The 24,211-nt window shown below is 43.7% G+C and overlaps 1 protein-coding gene across 1 annotated transcript in view; it reads left to right on the top strand.

Annotated features, from left to right (window-relative positions):
• Positions 1-5,005: 5,005 nt before the first annotated feature.
• The window catches only part of Ahr (aryl hydrocarbon receptor), a 42,235-nt gene continuing 23,029 nt past the window's right edge, over positions 5,006-24,211 (top strand). Inside the window, exons 1-3 of the mRNA XM_059279854.1 lie at positions 5,006-5,067; positions 16,762-16,920; positions 17,289-17,476. Of these exons, the coding sequence (XP_059135837.1) occupies positions 5,006-5,067; positions 16,762-16,920; positions 17,289-17,476 (409 nt within the window). The remainder of the gene's footprint in view (positions 5,068-16,761; positions 16,921-17,288; positions 17,477-24,211) is intronic.

The raw sequence follows: 24,211 nt of genomic DNA, 5'->3' as shown, positions 1-24,211 counted from the left end.
AGCAGTTGCATTTATTAAGTAGTTAGGTTCAAATTTATACATGCTTAAAAGCCTACCAACTCAGAAGCTATTTAAAAAATCATAGGCATACCTGAGATGTTTTATTTCATTCATAATAGGATATTCATATATGTGGTATTTTACTTATAATCAGATCGGAACCATCTTTATTTTGTGTTCCAAAATAATTCCCTCATTGTATTTTATGATAGCAATGTATAGAAACTTAGCCTCACACCAACAGGTCAAGAGGAATGGAATAGTTAAATGTTGAAGTTTGGACTATCTCAAGTCAGTTGTATATGTGGTATGCAAGTGATGTCTGTGATGTTGGCCTTCAAAATTTAAATGTCTATCCATCACAGTCGCCCTTTGAGTTGTCATTTAGGTCACCTCAGTAGACAGTTTGGAAGGTATGGACTATGGTCCTTAAAAACAAAAACAAAGAAACAAAAAACTTAAGGTGTGTCACCTGAGAAATAGAAGGGTGTGGTGGGTACTTTTGAAGGCAGGTGGTAAAGAGCTACAGAACTGGAGGAGGAAAAAAAGCAAGTGTTACAAATGCTGGTCTGCTTCAAATAGCCTTCCCTCCCCTCTACACTTGCAAAATACCCATTCTCACTGTGAGACTCAGCTTGGCTGCTTCAGAGTAACTGCCCCAAACGAATCAAGCACACCCGTGACACATTCCATAGTATTCCTCAAAGCATGCATGAAAAATGCAGTTGCACAGTTACATATGCAACTCCTTGATTAGTTGTTTTCTCTTCTATTACAAGGTGGGCTCTATGAGGGAGCCTGTCTATCATTGCTAGTGTATCACGGTGTCTGGCTTCTTGCAGGAATTAAATACATTAGTGATAGGGATGGATACCAGTATTGATACAGAATTGGCTTAGGATTATTTTAGTTATTTTTCTTCCTCATAGAATAACTATATTTATAATATTCCTAAAACATGCTGTTCTCATACTGGGCAAAGGAGTTGGGTGTTAGTGAATTCTTAAAAACAAATTATTGCAAGAAAAATATCATGTTACTTGCTGACAGGCAACTGAAAATCTTTGTAGGTGGCCACAAATGACAATTTGAGAGCCATGCTCTGCAGTAGTAACTGGAAGCACTGTTTTTGAGAAAGTGTCAGCTGTGTTATACTGTTGTTCTTAATAGCTCGCGGTAAAGACTGGCTTTATTAGGACACAAACTCTTAAGAAGACTTTATACTGTCATTACTGAAAAGAAATGGATTCCTGAAGTTTGGGTGTGAACATTAGACTGCTAATTTTGGCTATACAAAAATTGATGACCTAAGACTGAATATGAGAACATAGCATGATACGACTCCTAGATAATGTTTTAACCCAACACAGAAAGTATGATAGGAAAATAACCACCATTTTAAAATGACTTTAAAAACAAACAAACCCCAAGAGTGTATGTAGTACAACCCCTTGCTGTAGAGGAGCTGTGACCTGTCCAGTCAACAGACTGTTTCGTGGGGTTTACACTTTAGGTTGCTGTTCTAAGAGGAAGTTATTCTTTTCCACTTAATACATGTTGGGATAGAATGAATGTGTTCCATCTATGCAGGTGAAGAAATGGAAGAAAAGGTAACATGGAGATGTTTGGTTTGTGCCCTTGGTTTGCTGATCAATGTAAATGGTCTTCTTTCTTTATTTGTCTGTCTATCTATCTATCTATCTATCTATCTATCTATCTATCTATCTATCTATCTATTCATTCATTCCTTCATCCATTCATCTAATTCATTGCTTTAAGTAAAAGGCAACTCTCAGTAGGACGATCACTTCCTATAGGAAGTAACTCCCCCCACAGTGCCGGGTTGTTTGGGAGGCTTACGTATCAGGGACACAGTGCTAATGCCCATCTTCCTGTTGCCACTTCCCAGATCACTTCTAATGCAAGCTTTTCTAAAACTAAATTAAAATGAAAACTACCAACCACAGGGCATACCCATTCCTCTACAGCTCAGGCTAAATTCCCTCCCTATTGCATTTCCATTATAAACTTTACCAGTCTACTCTGTCTCACTCATGTATCCTCTCTCCCTCCACCCACTACATAGGACTCAACCTCAAACAGTTGGATCACCTGGAAGACCTTATGAAGGTCATAGTCTGACTCCGTAAGGACACTGGACACTCAGAGATTCTACATTTCTTTTTGTGCCCCTCCCCTCTTAAGATAAAAACCATACTCCCTTGCTTAGACTGGCCTTGAACTTGTAGCCACCATCCTGCCTCAGCACAGCAGGTGCTGGGATGACAGGTGTGAGTCACGAAGGCCCTGGTTCCCATGAGAAGATATGGAGGACTTTGAAAAGCACCTGAAGCGTTGGTCACCTCAGCCACCTCGGCTGTCAGCAGGTCCACTACAGCCCTGATCTCGTTTTGGTACTTTCCCACTAATATCTACCGTTCCTTATTGCCCTTTGTCTTCCCTACAGTCAACTTCCCTCCCCTTTTCTGAAGAAGTAGCACTCACTAACCTCCCCATATTATTGCTAATTAATAATTAATAATGGGCCCTCACAACACAGTTCAGACTGGTCCCTGAATCGGGGTTCCCTTGTCTGTCTTCCAAGCAGTTGAATCTACAGGCTTGCTTTCACCTTCTGCTCCCCCCCTGAACCCAGCCAGACCCAGCACTCCAGTGTGGAACTCCTGAGTCCCCAGTCCTGGCGGTCCTTCTGCAGTTCTCCCATGGCAGCACTGTGCTCTCTTCCTTGTCCACCCGTAAACGACTTCTAAACCATGGCTCCAGCTTGTGCTTCTTGAGTTGGCCCACTCAACATCTTTTCTTAGATGGCTTAGATATATTTCAATCCTAAGAAGTATGAAGCCAAGTTTATAATTTCTTCCTGGTAGTGTGTGTCCTTATTACTCAGCCAGAAACATGGCTGGGAAAACTATTACTTTTAACTCTTAACCTTGTTCCTAAACTTAGCATACAAATCAATGGGCTTAATGAAATGCAGGCATTTTCATGCTCCGGTTCTGTTGACTCCCCCAGCTCCTCGCCCCATGCCTGCTGCTCCTCCTGTCCCCCAGGAGTCCCTCTTCTGCTTTCAAGTCATATGTAGTTATCCTCTTATTTCCTCTTCTCCCCCCACCACAACAGCTCCTTTTCCTTTCTCATTTCCCTCTTCTAGTTTCATGTATAAACATCAAAATCTAGGACCTACAAGAGAGAAAACATGAGGCATTTGTCCTTCTGTGTCTACCATGCTTAGCATAGTAATTTCCGGTTCCATTCATTTACCTGCAAATGTCGTGATCCCTTTTTCCGTATGGTCCAATAAAATTCCACATTTCGAAGTGCATCTAGCCTAGGTCCACTTCTTAAGCTGTTAGGACTGAGAGTCCTTCAGGTATGTACACAGGAGTGGTATAGCTGGCCATATTGTAGCTGTTTTTAGTCGGTGGAGAAACTCCACACAGGTTCCATGGTGGCTGGACCAGTTTACACAACCATCGCAGTGACTAACAATTTTTCTTTCTCCACAACCTTGCCACCATTTGTGCGACTTAGGTTTCCAGATACATCCTTGTATACCCTCTCTTCTAATACCTCCCCAAAATCTATAAAACAAATCAAACTTCCTCTCCATCTCCACCATCACCTCCCTGACTCCCAAGATGCACTTCTCTGCCTCTGTTCTCTTGAGGTTAACATATCTTCCCTCCTTCATCTCCGCTCTGTTCGTCATCCCCACCGCGGTCACTGGACTTGGACCTGGGACCACTTCATCAATTCTCCAACGACTCTTTCTTCATCCATTTTGCTCCCCAGTAACAGAATTTTCAGTTTCCCACAGGAACTTCCCTGAGACAGCAGGAACATCATCTTCCAAATTAAACCTTTAAAAGCCTTCCATTGCTTATAGACTGAAACCCAAATTCCTCATCAAGGCTTTAGGATTTTTTTTCCTAGAAATTCTGGATATCCACTCCAGTTTTTCTCCCCAGCTCTACCAGACTACCAACAAAAGCCCCACTGATCACACCAGACTTGGTGCCCATGCTCCAATGCCTCAGCACTCCCGTGCTACTTTCGAGGAAAAGATACTTTACTGTCTACTGCAGATACAGTAAAAGTGGGAGGAGGGAAGGACTATAAAGCTCTAGCTTAGAGGCCTCGACTTTGCAGGGCATTTCTGAAGCCTTCCCCACTAGAACGCTCTCTGGTCGCAGTATTTATCTACCAGCTTGTTGTAATCCTTTGCCAAAAATGAGGTGACTCAGCCCTAGGAGGAGCTAAGCTCTTTGCCTGGTACATCTCGATGTCTGGCTACAGGGAATCTGCCTAGGCCTATCTGGCCTCACACCCCCTTCCAGGCTGGAAAACAGGTACAGGGCGAGGACCGCCCCAAACCCAGAACCTCTGCAAGACGGCTAAGGCAGGGAGTCACGGCGTCCTGCGTCATCACGTGCTGGGATGAGGGTGGGGCCCCCCTGGGAGCCGCGAGGGGCGGGGCCGAGCAGGTGGGGCGGGGCCGGGGCCGGGGGCGGGGCCGGGGGCGGGGCCGGGGGCGGGCCGGGCCGCGCAGGGTCGCGGCTGCGGAGGAGCTGGTCCGCGGCGGGCGGCAGCGCGTGTGTGCGGTCCCCTCGACGCGCGGTGCCCCACGCGTGCTCCGGAGAGGCTCGGCCCGGGGCGAGCGCGCCGACCGGCTGGTGGACGGACCCGGCGGCGGAGCGGGGCTCTGCGCGGCGCGGCGGCGGCACCCGGCGGGAGCCGGCAAGCCCCTGAGCTCCGCGGCCGGTGCCTCCCGGCCCCCCGGGACGCGGCGCGGCGGGGGTGCGGGCTCCTCCTCCGCGGCCAGCCCCCGCAGCCCCGCGTCCCCTCGGTCGTTCGCCCGCACCTGCGCGTCGCGGTCGGTCCCGCCCTCGGCAGCGGCGGCAGAGGCGGCGGCGGCTCACCTGGGCGCAGCGCGGGCCGGGCGCCGCCTCCGGGACGCAGGTGGAGCGGGCAGGGCGCGGGCACCATGAGCAGCGGCGCCAACATCACCTATGCCAGCCGCAAGCGGCGCAAGCCGGTGCAGAAAACGTGAGTGACGGCGGCGGGCCGGCGGGTGCGGGGGGTCCCCACGCGGGCTGCCAGCCGGGAGCCGGGTCCAGTCCATGCATGTAAAACCCATCCCAGCTCCGGGCACCGCACCCGCGCAGCTCGGTGACCTTCGCTGGACCTGATTCGTTGACAGGTCTGACCTACCTAGTGCCGCTCTGGATTACTTAGCTAAGCCTGTCTTGAAATCCTTCTCCACTCGAGATCGCCACCTTGGTGAGCTGCAGAGGACATGTAGGATCCTTGGTAGACCACAGCTCGCTGCGGCGGCGAGGTGCTGGGTTTGAAGGAGGGGGTCCTGTGCCTCTGAAGGAATTCCTTTCTGTTCTCAACAACTAGCTTTCTGTTTTGCTATCTCGTTTACTTACTAGGCAGCCGTTTTGCAGCGCTCAGTAGAGGAGCAGAGTGTGCAGCGGGCAGGTGTCCCAGTGGCTTGGTGGCATTCTTAGCCACCCTTCGGTGAAGCTTTCTTCCTCCTTTTGGAGTAGGTTTAGGGCCTATAAAATTAAAAGGAGAAGAAAAAGAAGAGGAGGAGGAACTGGACTTACTTATAAATTATTCTGTGTCTACCTGTAATTCATTTCCCCTCACTTAAAAAGTCTTGCTAATTCTAGCAGGGTGATTACAGTCTTTGGACTTTGTTTCGATGTGTGAGATGGGAAATACTTCTAAATAATTTTCCCCAGAAAAAGAGACCCATCATGCTTGAGACAGGTTTCCATTTAGGAGTTGGCTGTATTGTATGCATTTATTCACAATATCTTGCAGTTTCTACAAGTTACCATTGCCCAGTTTTTCATAAATAGTTTTAGGAACACTACCAGACAATCCGTAATGTGCATTTTGCTTAAAACTTGACTTATCTATCACACAAGTGAACCAGAAAAATAACATTTTAAGATTTACAACTAGTTACTAGCTTAGAAGTTGGGTTATTTGCGAATTTTAATTTCCTCGAAGAATTTCACCTGTCCTAGTTTCTCATATTGTTAGGGTCTGCCTGAAGTCCCCTAAAGACCACCAGTCACGATGCAGTCAGTAAGAGCGTTCATTTATACTACACTCGTGTGGGGCCGCTCACCTGTACAAAATGGCCACGACCCAGGGAGGAATGTGTGGGCTCCTTTTAAGCACAGCTAAGGGGGGTTCCTAGGGCAGTTAGGTCATTCTATCTACATTTTTTTTTACTCAATTGGCAATCATATTAGTACGTTTCTAATTGGTTAGGGCTAGCAGGGGTGGGCTAAGGCTACAGCTTTTCCATTCTTGGGCAAGTCTGGACAAACCCCAGGCTCTGTCCTGATTTGGTTATCACCTGTTGGGGAGTGGGGGAGGTAGAAGTTTGGCACAGGCCTAGTACCTGCAGAAACTGAGCCCTAGTTCTTAACTAGGTTAGGAGCCTGTCATGCTATTTGCCTGGCCCTCTCAATATCTCGACTTATAAGTTAGTATTGAGAGAAGATGTTTGTGTGTAAATAGTCGGACCAGAATTTGGAAGTTTTGCAGTATAGGGGATCGGATGCCAATATTGCTGACTCAGCAGTTTTCTGCCGCAGGCGTTCCGAGGACCCTGGCTTCCAATGCTTTGCTGTTTCGTAGAATGGTTTCTTTTATTAAAATGTGTTTGCTCAATTTGACTTTGTTCCTGGTGGTTAAAGTTTGAAAGGCGTTCAAGTGCCTGTTCCCTGTTTTCAGTACTAACTCAGCACGAGGTGAAATGGCCGTATCTCCGATTTTGTGTAGATGGACATAAAGATCTGAAGCTCCTTGTGGGTTTTTAAGTGACCTATTTTCATTGTGTCACTTAAGGACATAAGCTGCTTTCTATACAAAGTTTGTTATCTTAGTTTTTATTTGTGATAACGTTTAATGTTTTTTGTTTCTAGTTAATAAAGAGAGCTTCCTTTTTAACATTACAACACTTCCCTTTAAGATACAACTTTTATTACTGTCTCAGTATTTTTCTTACATCCCTCACACTGTGATAAACTTGTATTTGATAATTTCTTATAACTGAACTGTTTTCCCCACTCAGGTTTTTTTACTTGGTTGGTAGCTGCAGTTTATCCGACTTGACTGAGCACTGTGGATTGACTGTAACCTTTCACGGTTTTAAAGGTCACCAACTTGCTTTGTACAAGAGCTCAGTGTTGGCAGTTAGATTATCTAGCCAAATTTCTTACGTTTTCCCCTGAATGGAAACTAGTTAACTTTATAATGCACTTAATCTAAGCTCACTCTTAACAGTTAGGTTATTAAACTTTAGTGTGAATCTTTAAGTTAACATACTAGGTTGTGTTCAGTGAGGCCCCAGTACCCCTCAACTTCAGGGAAAACACGTCTTTGGGTTGGCCATGCTTTCTCATTTTACTTAACTTGGGCCCTTTACAGGATAGCCTTTTTTTTTTTTAACTCAGAGAGCATATGCACCGTTATTGTACGGTTTTAAAAAATGCCCCTTTAAATATGCAGTTCCGTGAGAATTTGGAGTAAAGTAGGTGACTTGACTTTAACCTGAAGCTTTCAGTCTTCTAATGAGGGTCTGCAGGCAAAAAGAGCGCCCTCTAGTGGCTGGTCTCGCCATGGCAATTATCTTTAGTAGGAACTAAATTTGAAATGTGTTCAATTTGATCCCTGTACAGTGTCCTGCATGCAGTTGACTGTGAATAATTGTTTCCTTCCTCTTTGGTGCAATGAAAGTTAGAAAATTAAAAGACTCGAAGCAGCCTTGTATCTAGCCCATATCCTCATCTTCAAGGACAAAATGTCAAAGACTGCCCCAAGAGTAGAATCTTCGGCAACATTTCTTAGCTCACTGTCCCATACTTAGTAAGTCAGCTCCAGAAAATGAACAAATGTTTTCATTTAAATCCTGTTCTTGCTATTCTCTTTGGAAAGGTAAATGTTTTGTGTATTTGTTTAGTTTTTCCATCTCATGAAGATGGCTGAAAATACCTACTGTGCGATGATTATTCTTTAAATATATTTTTGCAGCTTTAAGACAGAAATGGTCTTACTGCTATTTTAGCTTATCATGTTTCTAGAAAATCAGTAAAACTTGTTAGCAAATAGTTGTTCAGTAAGGAAAATCTGCATTTGAAGATGAGACGGTAGTGGTGATAATCGAGACAGCCATCATTGGGTGTCAGGACAGTGGCCTTCAAGAGTTCCACGAGCTGCCGCTGAGGCTCATCAATAACAGCTTTTACCTTATTGATGCGCTGGTGATGCTGAAGGAATGTGGAAGCCCTTCACTCTGTTAAGACACTATGGGCCTCACCTATGTGCTAACCCTCACTGAAAGTTTGTTACATTATGTAATACTAACTTTTCCACAGAACTATGGTGTGGTGCCCTCTTCCAGAGAGCACTGAAAATTCAAGGTCCTTCCAGATCTTTCTCTTTATCATTTTCTCTGAAGTAGCATTATTGAGAGAGCATCTGTGTTGAGGCTGTGGATATGCCTCACATTAATTAACCCGTGGCTGGATCGAAGCACAAGGGCTCACATCAAACTGAGCAGAAGCCCCCACAGATCCCAACTGTTAAAAAAGGCCTAGCTTCTCACTGCTGTTAGTCAGGTCAGAGTCGTTGTTGTTGTTAGTCTGTGTTATTTCTTTTCACACTGTATCTTTTGATCTTATTCTTCTCCTCCTGCAGCTCATCCTGGGTCCCCCCCCCCCCCCACTTCATGTCCTTTCTCTCTCCCTTCCCCAGTCAAGGTTCTTTTAAGACTGGCAGGACAGTCTCCTCGACTGCTGTCCTCACAGCTAAGCCAGAAAACAGAAGGTCTGCTAAACCGGAAGGCTGCGGAGACCGAAGTGAAGGCCTGTTCTCTAAGTGCTGCTAGCTAGCAGCTGCAGGCCCAAGGCCGGACTTACAGACATGGCTGACTCTGGCATTCCCAGCCAGTGAACTCAGTGCAGGCTTCTTCCTCTGTTAACACCTTTTTAGAAGTGGGCACTGTGCAAATCTTAACAGTACTCTTCTACTTCTAACTTCTTTAAAAATTTTGTTTTGCTTAGCAGTGTAATATAGCAAAAAAAAAAAAAAAAGCTCCTCTGAGAGGAGCATTGAGCACATAATTTTCCATATACATTTTAATTTCATTTTTAAAGTAGTACTATGGAAATAATGTTATTATTTCTGTCATGTCACTGGGACCTAAGGTTCACATTCAAAGTTGGTTCATGTAGTAAGTGAAAAACCAGACTTTGGGCATTGAATTTCTAGTTGTTGGCTCCAACACATAATGTTCTTACCACTGGGCAGGACGGCCTAGGTGAATAGGTTGATCAGTGAGCATGATGGCCTCTGCTGGGGATGGCTTGTTACCCTCTGCATCTTTCAGAATAGCATTGAGCCTGAAAACACTTACCTGCCATTTCAGGACTTGGGCTGCACTTGCTCATCTCTTACTTTTGTGTTTGTCTTTTCTTCTTAGACTCTTACCCCAGCTTCCTGCACTGTTGCACACCTCTCCCTGTAAAGCGTTTTTAATCACCGTGTGGTGTTCTGTGGAGTAGCTTCAGTGTCTTCCTTTATAGGGGGCGTATGCCACTTCTAACATTTCAGTAATTTAACTGGTGTTTCAGAGAATACCCTGGATATTTGTAAATTCTTATATAAATGTGTTATTGCCATAGGACAAACCTCTTTAGGTAGAATTTGGGGGCACAAAGGTGTATAGATACTCTTAAGGTTGAACCATGTGTTACACTTAGATATAGGGTCAAATTATAAGATTTTTATGAGTTACTTCCATTGGTTGTCTATGAAACATGCCTGTATCTGTGTATTTTACTTAAAAATATTACCATGTTTACAGGCAAAGTATGGGGGTGGTTGAGCTTGCATGCTGGGACTGTGCTTGTGTGCAGTGGTAGGATGTGGGTTTCAGATTTTCTCCTTTCCATATTGACTTTGTCTAATTCTTCAGCTCCTTAGTTGGTTCTTTCTCTCGTTTTGCACTGAATCCCTCTAACATGCATGCACATTTAAGAAGTCAGTAGCATACATGCAGTGGCATCCGGCACCCAGTGCACTGGGCATTGCCTGTGATGCTTTAGGACCTCAGCATCCCAGCTCTCCTGAGTTCTCCTCATCTCCCCTCACCTCCGAGTTTGGGATTAAATATGTTTTCAGCACTTCACTCTTTTCAACTGTGTAAAAATTCTTTGTTGCTGAGATAAGTAATGTTCTGTGATTGCCTTTTCCTCCACTAGTATCCATTGGTAACTCTCACCATTTCCATCGTCACATCCTTTTCCATGTGTGTACAATGTCTTAGGTTTATGAGAGACAGTTTCTGCCTTTGCTTTCCTTTTTTTGTCTTTAGTTCTGAAAGCGGATGATAGTTGCAGAAAGTGCTGTATTCTGCCATTATGAGTCCGGAATGTCTTGCTTCTGTTTAACACCTGATTTAGAGGCCTGCATCTTTATGAACTCTTGACCATCGCTGCTAAACCACCTGCATCACTGAGCGATGCATTAGACCTGTTTGCCTTGCTGTAGAATATGTTTGCTCCTGGTAGGAAAAGCAGAGCTGTTACATTTGTCTTCACAGGGGCCAGAGCTTCCTACATAGTAAGTGTTGAGCTTTACTAAGCTACCAGTTGATCGCCACTTACCAGTTTCCAGGTCCTGTCTTGGTGATGGTGGTATATTGGATCTGTTATGTGGGCTTTCAGGGTAATACTGAAAGAGAATGTGCATATGCTTGAGAGAGAGAGAGAGAGGAGAGAGCATTCGTCCTGAACTCACGATCACCTGCGGAATCATTTCTCATTTCTAGGACATACCTCATTTTCCTTTTTTTTTTCTTTGCTATGTATTTCTTGTGTGAGCACCTGCTTTTTACACACAAGCCTCTCCTTAACTAAGGCCAACCGGACAGTACAGAATCCAGCACAACTGGAGAACAGCAACAGCACAGGGGCCAGAGAACTGACTGACTCAGTGTGGCTTCTCCTATAGGAAAATAAAACAGCAAGCTGAACTAGGCTAGCAATGAAATCCGCGCCATCGATCTCCCTGTCATTTTGAATTAAGCACATAGTTTATGATGGTTCACATTTGAAATTCTCATTCAGAGACCCATGTCCATGTGCTGGAGCTGGGGGAGCACACTGAAGAATGCATGGGGTTAAGGGCTGGGTGTGTTCTCTTCATCTGAAACTGTTCCCCTACTCTCTCTCTCTCTCTCTCTCTCTCTCTCTCTCTCTCTCTCTCTCTCTCTCTCTCTCTCTGTGTGTGTGTGTGTGTGTCTGTGTGTGTGTGTGCGCCAGAATCAGATATCTTGTTCGCTTGCTTTCCACTTTTTAAAAAAATGTTTTTCTCCAAGAATTTGATACAATGTATTTTGATCATATTCATCCCCTCCCCAACTCTTCCCCAGATCCTCCCTGCCTCTCTACCCACCCAACTCCCCCATCCCCTCTCTGTCTGTACCTTAAAACCATCTCATCTGTTGTTTGTCCAACGACTCTGGGTGTGTGTCACAGCATTGTAGAAAACTTGACTTTTTTCTCCAAGCAGCAGTCAGATAACAATAGCTTCTCAGCAGGAGGTGGGGACTTCAGGCGGACCTCCTCTCCTTCCTGCTGGGGTTTTGTCTGGCTGGAGCTTCTGTAGGCCTTGGAAATTGTCACAGTCTCTGTGGGGTCGATATGTTCTCTGCCCTGATGTCACCCACCACCTCTGACTCTTAGGGTAGTTCTGCCCCTTCTTCCATGTAGATTCTTGAACATTGTGGAGAAGGGTGTGATATAAACCTCTGAATTAGAGTTGAGCATGCTTTTTATCCTCTTTTTCTTTATTTTCTACATGTTTGCTAGTTGTGGGTGTCTGCTAATGGCTATCCACTAAAACAAAAAGCTTCTCTGATGAGAGGTGAACAACGCTCTAATCTATGGGTGTGGCAATAAGTCATTAGGAATCATTTTATTGCTATGTCCATTGAACAGACTAATAGTAGTAGGTTTTCCCCAAGGACCCACAACCTATCTAGCCACAGTTTCTTGGGCTCATTGACAGTGTCAAGTATGAGTTCCATCCCATGGGGCAGGACTTAAATCTAATCAAAAAGAGAAGATTGTGGTTCTGTATCAAGGCCATAAAAGTAACTGTAATAACAGCACAGTTAGTCTTAGTCTGTGTGAGGATAAAGGAAAATCTTTAAGGAAGATTAAGGAAGTAGAAATTCGAGCATCAGTGCTAACCAATATGTAAATGATTGACTATATAAATCAATAAACATTATACATTCTAAAGCCAAAAGCATGTTTAATAATTTTCTAAGTAAAATTTGCTTTAAAATAAATTTTTACTTAAAGGCCCTTTCAATTATGGAAATACTTCTGTTTTAATTGTACAACTCAATGGTTTTAGTGTATTTATGCATGAATGTTGTGGACCTCTTTATATTTTTGGAAGTATTTGCTATTATCTGACCTTTTATCATAATTATGCTAGTGAGAAAAAAGAATAGTTGGGTGTAGCTACTATAATAGAGAGGTTTATTAAGAAATATTTCAGATTTCCTGGGTAGAGAGTAGCACCCTACAAGATAAGGAGACGGGGAGCCTAGGTTCCAGGAAGTATGAAACAGGACGAGACTTAGAGATATGTAAGCACTAGTGAGTAGACCGAGGCAGTAGGAGTAGATCAAGATGCAGAAGAAAAAGCCAAGAGAGTGAGCTTGGAATCTAGAATGGTGTTAGAAGACGCCACTCTGTCTAGGATTACTGAAACTATATGTTTGCATTGCCAAACACCTCCAATAACATTAACTTATGAATAAATCGAATTGTTCATTTTTCTCCACTTTGAGCCTAACAGATGTATATTAAACTGGTAAGTCCTTAGAGATTGTAGACACTCTGGCATTAAAACACAGCACCAGGTACCGTGAGCTGGACTTCTGAAACAAACTTGCTTGCCTGCACTCAGCTGGAGCCTATGATCGACAGGTAGGGACAGGATTTTTAAGGTTAATCTTTAAACAAATCATGAATTGTGTCTTTGCCTCATCAGCATCTTGTAGTCTCTCTGTCACATGTCTGAACTTCATTTCTCCTTAATCCAAGCGTACAGGTTATTCTCTTGTGTGGAGCAGCTTTTATTTAAGCATCTAACGGTTGGCAAGCATGGCAGTACAGATTTAAAGACCACAGAAGAGTAAATATACTAGCATCCTCCAGGTCTGTGCTGCCTCTCTATGTTATTCTGGGTGTCTTCCATATGTATGAAAATGTATGAAATATCTTTATAAAATAATTTTAGTAGATCTCTCATTATCAGTGGAAAACTAAGCCAAATGTATTGTGTCACCTGCCTGATAGTTCAACAGCTTCAAATCCTGGGGAATTACTGAATCGAAGGTCCCCTTTGTAGCTGGAGAGTTTTCTCTCTGTGTCTTACCAAGCCCCGGCAGTCCGACAGCCCACTTATAAAATAAACACCCAGACGCTTATATTATTTAAACTGTTTGGCCTAATGGCTCAGGCTTCTAGCTATCTAGTTCTTACATCTTAAATTAATCAATTTCTATAAATCTATACCTTGCCACATGGCTTGTGGCTTACTGGCATCTTCACATGCTGCTTGTCATGGCGGCGGCTGGCAGTGACTCCCTCTGCCTTCCTGTTCTCTCAATTCTCCTCTCTGTTATTCCCGCCTATACTTCCTGCCTGGCCACTGGACAATCAGTGTTTTATTTATTGACCAATCAGAACATTTGACATACAGACCATCCCACAGCACCCCTTCTTCGCTCAAACTTTCTAGACCTTTCTGTGCATTTAACTTTGCACTAGGACCTTCATATATGCTAATCTTGTCTTTTTCTGTCTCTTCTCTTGTTCTCTTTGCCCATCCCTTCCTTAGCTCCATCCCTAAATGTCAGTATTTTGTTCAGTGGACCTCCCATTAGGAATCAGTTCTTTTTCTAGCCTGCAAGTCTCAGAGTTGTTTACAGTCACTCTTCACAGTTTTCCTTACCCTTCCATTGCATATCAGTTTGGTGTAATTGGCCAATATTTGAATCTGGATTAAATCTCTCTTTAGGTACTCCTCACTCCTCTAATCACAGCCTGGGGTCAGACTCTGATTACTTCTCTGAACACTTCTAGCTAGCAAAGATTCTCTAGGAGTCCAGTCTGTATCAAGTACTATGCTGAGCTCTGAGAATATAGAAATGATTGTGTTTTCACAGTAAGAGCAACATGTGAACAAGAATATGCTGTTTGATTTAATTCTAACTTTAACAACTTTGGGAATTTGGTCCCATGTTAAACATTGCATAAGGTACATGGTAATGCATTAAATGGTAGACGCTTTTGATTTGTGTAAAGAAACAGTCTCAGAATCTAGTACAGGGTTAATGACTGCAAGGAGCCATCCCAAGACAGGGAGCGGTGGTACCACGTGGGCTGTGGCTCTGGGTTACTGTTACTTCTCTGTGTCATCTCAGGGATCTTGCGACTGTTTATGTTATTCTTCTGATTGTTTCATGGTTGTTACTGCAAAGCAATTAAGTGTGCATGACCAGATTGAATATAGACTTTCAACACACATGTAGTTATTTATATGGCTTATTCCTTAATGGAACGTTGCCTGATGGTTTTGGGAAAGGTTCAGCAGATAGGGGCTAGGATAGCAGTCCATTGCAAGGCAGGTCATAAAAGGCTTCTTAAAAGTCTTCCATTGTAGACTTGAAGGGAGTGAGTCAGAACGAGGAGGTGCATGAGAGCACCAAAGTACTTGCTGATAGCTGTAGGGACTTCTTAGCTCTGGAGTATAATGGTCAAAGGAGACTGTGCCCAGATAAAGCAGAGCCAAAGGGGCAGATACAAGCCAGAAGATCGCCAAGGGCTCTGTTAACCAGGGGTCCAGTGCTACTAAAAGTTATGATAGAGAAGCAGCGTTAGATCCGTGATTTAGAAAGAAGTTTCTCATGACTCAGTTGGAACTTAAGTGAGCCCTGCCCTGTGTCCATATTCTCTGTGACCAAGGGCAGCTTGGCCAAACACAGAACTGATAGGGTAGATCCCAGCTCAGAGCTTAAGATAACTTCAGATGTCAGAATCCAGTTTTCTACTATGGCGTTGAGGAAGCCTGGTGCTTCCTCCGTTTTCAGCCACGTGATGCTCTCCTTCATCTCTGAAACGCCTACTGAAACGTCAGACAGACTTCCCTGTCTCTTACAATCAGCACCTCCACTGGTCCTTCCTTCCTTTGCTTTAAACAGACACCAGATGCAAACATTGGACGTGTGGGCACTGGTTTAGTTCCCTGTCCCCCAACTGCAACACAAGAATGAAGGAAAGGTTTTGGGTGCTAATTTCACATCTGAGTGGTCAGCATCTGTACAAGGTAGGTAGACCTGGCTTCACATGTCACCTCAGCCTTACCTGAGGTCTGGGTCAGGTCCCACTGTGTGTGAATGATCCCTTTTCAAGCAGTTCTACATTTTATGGAGCTCCCACATAGCTTTTAATATAACAAACTAATATCTTTCTAGACTGTCCAGGATAGGACATAGCTAAATAAATAATGTCAAAGTCTCTAATTAACCACTAGAGAAAGAATTACAGAATGAGGTAGACACACATTATGAATAAAGATTGAAATTTGGCTGGTTAATTGAGAAATATGGTAATTAGCTGTAACTTGAATTTGATTATATGCATATGACTGGGAGAAAGAAATAGGGAAACAGTAACCAATTTCTGCTTAATGAAGAATTATACAAACACTTTAAAGAAAGGATTGATTTTTATCGGTAAACCTCTTTACTCTTTTTTTTTTTTTACAGAAATAGTATGAATTCTAATATAAGAAAGACATGTTGTTGAAGAAATTTTTTAGAGAAGTGTAAAAAGCATGTTAAAATTCTGAACTTTTGTCATCTTTCTATGTGAAATATTTCTTTTCCACTTATATTATTGAAGATATAAATTATCTAAAAATGCCTTTTCAATCAAATTAGTGCTATTCTGCCCAGTCAATTTCTGCTTTGTATGACACTAATTTCATTTGTTGTGTCTAAGTGGCTTTTGTTGTATGGATCTTAGGGAAAGGTGTAGAGATGTGGTCTAAAACTTTATTTGGTTTTCTAATTTTATTTGGTTTCTTTTAAAAATGTGTGTGTGTGTGTGTGTGTGTGTGTGTGTGTGTGTGTGTGTATACACATGCAGGCCCTGGTATGCCTGTGGATATCAGAGCAGCATAGGGAGTCCCTCACCTTTTTCCACCGTGTGGATCCTGGAAATTGAACTCTGTTCTGCAGGCTTGGAGGTGGGCACGTTTTCCCACCGAGCCATCTCACTAGTCCATTTAATATCATCTCTGTTTTAGCATGGGCGTCTGCTGATCTGTCAGTTGACTGTAAGTTATTAAGTTTTACTTTGAAATCTCAGATTTGGCCTTTCTGTAAAACTCAGGTTCATCTCCTACCCGTGTCTACCTTTTTCTTTGTTTCTTTGTGTTTTGTTTTGTTTTTTTCTCTAAAAGGAACATCATACTACATTGTCAGGGACTCCTTGGCTTTTTAATTGAGATGCACACCATGAAAGCTAATCGTTACATAGATTTAGCCTAGCCGTGAAAGTAGAATATTTGACATGTAACAAACATGAATACCTGAATTCAGATTTATTCTTGTTTGTGTTTAAGGACCATATCAGTAGGTAGTGGGCCATCTTCAGGTTCCAGAAGGGTGGGGGAAGCCGTTTTTGAACGGGATGTGTACAGGAAGCAGCCGGTCCTTCTGTTTCTGGCTTTTCTGCCATCCTCAGAAGCAGCGCTAGGCTGCTTATCTGGAAGACTGCCGAAGTGTGATTTCAATACACTGTAGTAAAGAAATTTCCATTCCTTTGGCAATGACTAACTACTGTTTTTGAGGGGAAAATAAAATCTAGTAGACTTGTTCATTGGCGGTTACTACACTACAGATATGTGAAGTGAGTAAGCACTTTTGTAAGATGTGTTTAACATTTCCCCATGAGTCTATAAGCTTTTAATGACACACCAGTCAAGGCTTTCCCCTTCCCCTGGTTTTCTTAATTAAGTTATGAAAGGAAGATTTGGGCATGATCTTTGCAAACTCGAAGTAGATCTTTAAAGTTCATTCTACTAGAGAGGCGTCTAAAGAGACATTTTGCTGTGTTTTCTAAAGGCTTTTGTGATTCTTTGTTTTTCAGAGTAAAGCCAGTTCCTGCTGAAGGAATCAAGTCAAATCCTTCTAAGCGACACAGAGACCGACTGAACACAGAGTTGGACCGTCTGGCCAGCCTGCTGCCCTTCCCACAAGATGTTATTAATAAGCTGGACAAACTCTCAGTTCTCAGGCTTAGTGTCAGCTACCTGAGGGCCAAGAGCTTCTTTAATGGTAAGATAGCAGGGTTGACTTTTCCAGCAATAACTTGTAAAATACTAATGTTAAATATGCTTCTTTTAATGTTGATGACTATAAAAACTATCCACGAGTGAAAATGTTTTAATTTTTGTCATAAAAAAATAATTAAGTGACAAAGCTAAATTTGTAACTATTGTTAAATTAACCCTCCTGTCTCATTCATCAGACAAATATAGCCATTTGAATGCTATATGGTATCTTTCTTTGAAAGTCATACATTTAGAAGCTATACTCAGGCTTCATTTTTAGAAAGAAATAACAAAATACTTGAAGACTGTGATGAGGGCTGGGCTCTGACTAAGTGGATAAGAGAGTATTTGCTGTACAGACATGAAGATCTGAGTTTAAATCTCCAATACCCACTGAAAAGCTTGGAGTTACCTCACAGGCCTGTATCCCTAGCACAGCAGGCGACAGAGACAGACTGGTTCTGGGGCTTTCTGGCAGCCAGCTTATCTACAGGGTTGTGAGCATCCTTGGGAATAAGGCACACAGTGATAGGGAAGGACATACAAGTCTTTCTCTGGCCTCTGCATGTGCGCACACACACATGTGTACGCTTGTATCCTACACACACATACACATTCTCTCTTTGACACACACACGAGACAGTAATATATTGTTCCCATATTTTCTGTTTTTATGGATGTCAAATCATCTAGTCTTTCAAAATTATATAGACCTCTGCTGATTTATATTAGTGTATGTTTGCATCAGGAAAATGTAGTTAAATGGTTTACAATTAGAAAGAACACTTCTTTTTCTTGAGCTGAGGATCGAACCCAGGGCCTTGCGCTTGCTAGGCAAGCGCTCTACCACTGAGCTAAATCCCCAACCCTAGAAAGAACACTTAAATTTGGGAATCAACAGTGTTGGATTTCATACTTCACAGTGCCATTAACACTGTTTGCCTTTGATCGTGCCAGGGAGCTTCCTGTACCTCAGCCGTAACTCAGCTGTGAGGCTGGCTGTGGGGCTAAGTGGCCCAGTGTTGTTTGTTACGTGTTAACTAACCATCCAGTCTTTCATCACCACAGCGTTTGTAAAATGGCATTCCTATTTGAAATTAGTGTTCTAACATATTTTTTCCTGTAAAATAATTCCTCAGTTATCTTTTGCATGTGATCTGGGGATTGAAACTAAAGGTGTCGTGCTTAAATGGCAAGAGCCCTTCCCTGCAAAGCTGTTCCCGAGTGCCTTATTTTGTTTATAAATCAAACATTGATTTCTTAAGGAAATGCTTTTCAAAGCATCATATTCTTTCACGAACTTTAGTGAATGGATTGATATCGAGATCTCAGTGGACAATACCCCAGCTTCTCAAACTGCAGGGCGCTTATCACTCGATAGGCATCATGTTGAAATGCAGATGTTTTCCCGTCTGCACACTCAGATGGTGCTGATGATGGCCGTCCAGGTCACCAGGCAGCACCTCCTCATATCTGCAGTGTATCTTAGAGGATTGCCAAGAAAGTCACTTCCCTTCAGACTTATGTGATTTGATGTATTTTGTTTGAGCAACTTTGATTGCATTGTTCTTTGTGTTTTAATAATTGTAGTCTGTCAATGTACAGTAGTGATTCCATAAGATCTGTAGTGCACACTGACCCTACAGTAGTGATTCCATGTGGTCTGCAGTGCACACTGACCCTACAGTAGTGATTCCATGAGACCTGCAGTGCACACTGACCCCTACAGTAGTGATTCCATGAGACCTGCAGTGCACACTGACCCTACAGTAGTGATTCCATGTGGTCTGCAGTGCACACTGACCCCTACAGTAGTGATTCCATGTGATCTACAGTGTAAACTGACCCTACAGTAGTGATTCCATGTGGTCTGCAGTGCACACTGACCCCTACAGTAGTGATTCCATGTGATCTGCAGTGCACACTGACCCTACAGTAGTGATTCCATGTGGTCTGCAGTGCACACTGACCCTACAGTAGTGATTCCATGTGGTCTGCAGTGCACACTGACTCCTACAGTAGTGATTCCATGTGATCTACAGTGCACACTGACCCCTACAGTAGTGATTCCATGTGGTCTGCAGTGCACACTGACCCTACAGTAGTGAGATCATGCATAGTTTCGTAGCAGTTCCATCTACTCCGCCCTTCATCCTGGCTTCCTGTGCAGTGCTCAGTGGTGTCTCTGAGCATCCTTGTCTGTGGTAGCCTCCTCTTGGTAGAGCTAAGGCTGAGCCCAGCCTTCTCGATTCCTTTTATTGTTTCTACCTGTAGTTCTGTGCCTCCCCTCTCTGCAAAGTCCGGAGAACTTGTGTTTATCTCTGGCTCTTAAAAGTGCCGTCTCCAGACACGCAGCATCAGCACTGACAGGGCTTGTTAGGAACCCCGGACCTGCAGGATCAGTCACTGAGGGCAGATACTGCGACCGCTATGGAGCCAACGCTGTGTAACCTTGCGCTTGTGCCATGGCTCTGTACCTGACCTCAGTGTCTGCATACACCCCGTCCTCACGGCTCTGTACCTGACCTCAGTGTCTGCATGCACCCTGTCCTCACGGCTCTGTACCTGACCTCAGTGTCTTCATGCACCCCGTCCTCACGGCTCTGTACCTGACCTCAGTGTCTGCATGCACCCCGTCCTCACGGCTCTGTACCTGACCTCAGTGTCTGTATGCACCCTGTCCTCACGGCTCTGTACCTGACCTCAGTGTCTGCATGCTCCCCGTCCTCACAACTCCGTACCTGACCTCAGTGTCTGCATGCACCCCGTCCTCAAGGCTCCGTACCTGACCTCAGTGTCTGCATGCACCCTGTCCTCACGACTCCGTACCTGACCTCAGTGTCTGCATGCACCCCATCCTCACGACTCCGTACCTGACCTCAGTGTCTGCATGCACCCCGTCCTCACGACTCCGTACCTGACCTCAGTGTCTGCATGCACCCCGTCCTCATGACTCCGTACCTGACCTCAGTGTCTGCATGCACCCCGTCCTCACGGCTCTGTACCTGACCTCAGTGTCTGCATGCACCCTGTCCTCACGGCTCCGTACCTGACCTCAGTGTCTGCATGCACCCTGTCCTCACGGCTCTGTACCTGACCTCAGTGTCTGCATGCACCCCTTGCTTGCTGCTTCACCCTATCCCCTCATTCATCCCTGACCTGGGAGGTATCTCTGCCCTTGGAGAGTTGCATGTCCAGGGCAGGGGGCATGTGTCTCACCTCCAAGAAATGGTTGGGGTGTGTGTGTGTGTAAAATAATGTGTATGTTTGTGTGTGTATATGTGAGAAAAAATATATATTGTCCCCTGTTTAAAAGTAGGAGATGACACTGAAGCTACTTAGATTAACTACTATGCCGTGTAAGCATTACATAATCACTATCTTTAAGATACATGATTGCTTAAGATATATTTATATTTACACACATGCATGTGTAGACATGTGTCTTGTTACCCAAGTCTGCCTTATTAACAAAGCTGTAGTGTGCCAGGCATGTTTAAAGTATTTTTTCAGCCCTTCATTAATTAGTTGGGTTTTTATTCAGGTTTAATACCTAGTTATATTATTCCTCATCAATTATATTATCCTTAATTTTAGACCATCTTACTGGTTTCACACTTAAGTGTGTGTAAAACTTAGCTGGAAATTTTGTTAAAATATGCCTCCTAGAGAATGCTTGTTCTATGCTGATTCGGTCACTTTTACCAAGGAATCAGTATTTGAGCAAATATACCACAAAAGTTGTGACAGTGTTTTAGTTTGGCCTCCACTATGCCCAGGGCTAGTTTTTAAAAGTTGTTTGCTTTGCCTTTGAAAGGAAAAACCAAAATATACAAAATTTCAGGAAGATTATAAAGTGTGTATGTGTGTGTGTTTGGGGGGGGGTGGTTAAAATGGTGCGTATACACTTTGAGCAGTATCTTGAGCTGTTCCGTATAGGAGCACAGTTAGATGGAAAGTGAGGGGCATAAAAATCAGTTAAAACCAAGATGACCACACATCTTCTGTGGGCCATCAGGGGTCCCGCAGTGTGTCAGAGTAGAGCTTAGTACCTGCATGCACAGAACAGTGCTGTGCAAACCAGGTGATGTGGAGCTTCCGACCGTCCTGAGGCTGCCGGTCCATGGTTGGTCTCACTGTCCCTCTATTAAGGAAACTGTGTAGCGGAGCAAAGGGAAGCTCAAATCAATAACAGGATGCAAACAGGGGGTGTGTAAATTCCTGCGGAAAGAACAATATAAACGAGTAATCATACAATCTTGCTAGAAAGGAAACTCAAGTTTTACTATAACAATAGATATTTTTCCAAGAAAATACATCTATTTATTGCAAGTTCAAATAATCCGGCTCGAATTGATCTTCTTAAACTTGGGAGCGATGACTGCCCTGTCACTACTGTCTGTAAAGCAGCAGTTGAATGTTAGGTAAACATTAATATTTATCCATTCCTAGTTAGTGGAAACATCCCAGAGTTCAACTTTTAAGGACTTAGTACTGCTTAGTCATGTTGTAGGTAGGGTGAAGTTTGAAGTGGTTTATTTGAAACTATTATCTATTATGTCTGATGCAGAAAATATTCAAGAAGTTCAATGACTATGATCACTTGGAGTTTAGTTCTGGAGACTAAGATTTGGGTGGCTGCATCCAGGTCTTGGAATTGACTGACTTTAACAGGAAGGTGTTTCTCCTGAATCATATCTCTTACACAGTCATCAAACAGGAGATACTATGATTCTTGATGACCAACTCATTAGGGGTAACAGTTTATTTTTACTTATTTGTCTATTTAGGTTTTTCGAGACAGGATTTCTCTATGTAGCCCTGGCTGTCCTGGAAATCACTCTGTAGACCAGGCTGGCCTCCAACTTAGCGATCCACCTGCCTCTGCCTCCTGAGTGCTGGGATTAAAGGTGTGTGCACCACCACCACTCCTGGCTAACAATTTATTCTCAAGAAGAATAATTTTGGCATTTATAGTTTGAGTGAAATTTTCTTACTACCTATTAAAAATTTCAAGATAAATAATTTGTTCAAATTGCTCTGCATTTAGACATTGTCTTAGGGTTACTATGTATGTGATAAAACTTCATGACCAAGGCAACTCATAAAAGCGACATTTAACTGGGAGATTGCCTACAGTTTCAAGGGTGAGTCCATGATCACTTTGGCCGAAGGCAGCACCATGACTTTTGAGCAGTGGCAGAGAGCTCACACCTGATCCATAAGTTGTCGTTAGAGAGACAAAGACTGGGCCTGGTGTCGGCGTTTGATACCTCCAAGACCTACCTACTCCACCACGGCCACACCTGCTCCACCACGGCCACACCTGCTCCACCACGGCCACACCTGCTCCACCACGGCCACACCTGCTCCACCACGGCCACACCTACTCCACCACGGCCACACCTGCTCCACCACGGCCACACCTCCTAATCTTTCTCTAGCTGTTCCACCAACTGGGGACCAAGCATCCAAATACATGAGCCTATGGGGCTATTCTCCTTAAAACCACCACAGTCCACTCCCTGACCCCCATAAGCTTGTAGCTATAGCATAATCCAAAATACATTCCGTCTAACTTCAAAAGTCAACCTAGTCTTTCACAGTGTCAACACTATTTAAAAGTCCAAAGTCTCCTCTGAGACTCAAGCTAATATTTTAACTGTAACCCTCTTTAAAATGAAAACAAAAAGGCAGATCACAGACTTCCAACATACAGTGGTATAGACTATACACCACCATTCCAAAAGGGAAGACAGAGAGCGGAGTGAGGAAATGGTGTTTAATGAACCTACAGTTGACCACTGTGAACTTGTTTTTCTTGCTTTACATTTTCCTACATGATGTGGGGTGCGTCTTATTGTCATATGACAGAACATCCCAGTGATTCCTGGTCATGTCTCCTCTGCACCGTGGAGGAAGCACACAGCAGAGGATCTGTGCCTTAAGATGGGAGTGAGCAGGCTGGGGAGGCACACGTCACTCATCGCTCCGTGGACTAGTGTTGTCTTTGGAGAGGACCTTTCATCTTCCTGTGCCACACTGTGAACAGTAACAAGGCTTTCCTGCTCTGAGGTCAGAAATGGCTTGAAGTTGAAAGGAAGGGCTCTGTGAGTGAATTCTATAATTAAAATTGTTGTCATGTAAACTATACTCATTTCTTATGGGATATTAACAGTTTGTTTTAATGGAGAACTTCCTTGTTGTGACTGAATGTGCCTAGGGACCTTTAGGGACCCAGAGTTAATGTCCTCCTGTGTTGAAGAGATGCTGCGCTTTAACTCAGGTGGGACTTGGCTAATGAGCTCTCTCAGTGGAGTAGGGGGCCATACCTTGCCCCTGATGTTTTCTCTTGTTAGAAATGGCACATTGCTCAAGTCTAGATATGCTCAGAGAAGAGAGCTGTTACTTGTTTGAGAGGCTGTGAGCCATGGATAGTGTGTATGTGTATTCACCCCATAGGTCAGCTTTAATGGGGTGCTGCAGTTTTAGCCTTGGTAAAATTGTTGAGGTTATCTCCGAATGTTCATATTAGTAAATGTATGCGCTAAGCCTATAATAACTTCAGAAAAAACGGGAACCCAAAAGATTTCTAAACCGTTTCCTAAGTCCAGATATTCTGTCACTGGTCTTCAGAGAGAGGCGTGTGGTGTGTAGTGTTGCCAGGGAATTGTCGGTGCAAACTGTGGATGCCGTCTTCGGGCTCCTGAGTCCCAAGTTGACAAGGACCAGTCTTTGA

Source organism: Peromyscus eremicus, chromosome 14 (assembly GCF_949786415.1).
Source record: "Peromyscus eremicus chromosome 14, PerEre_H2_v1, whole genome shotgun sequence".
Taxonomy (NCBI): domain Eukaryota; kingdom Metazoa; phylum Chordata; class Mammalia; order Rodentia; family Cricetidae; genus Peromyscus; species Peromyscus eremicus.
This window is presented reverse-complemented; position numbering and strand designations above follow the sequence as displayed.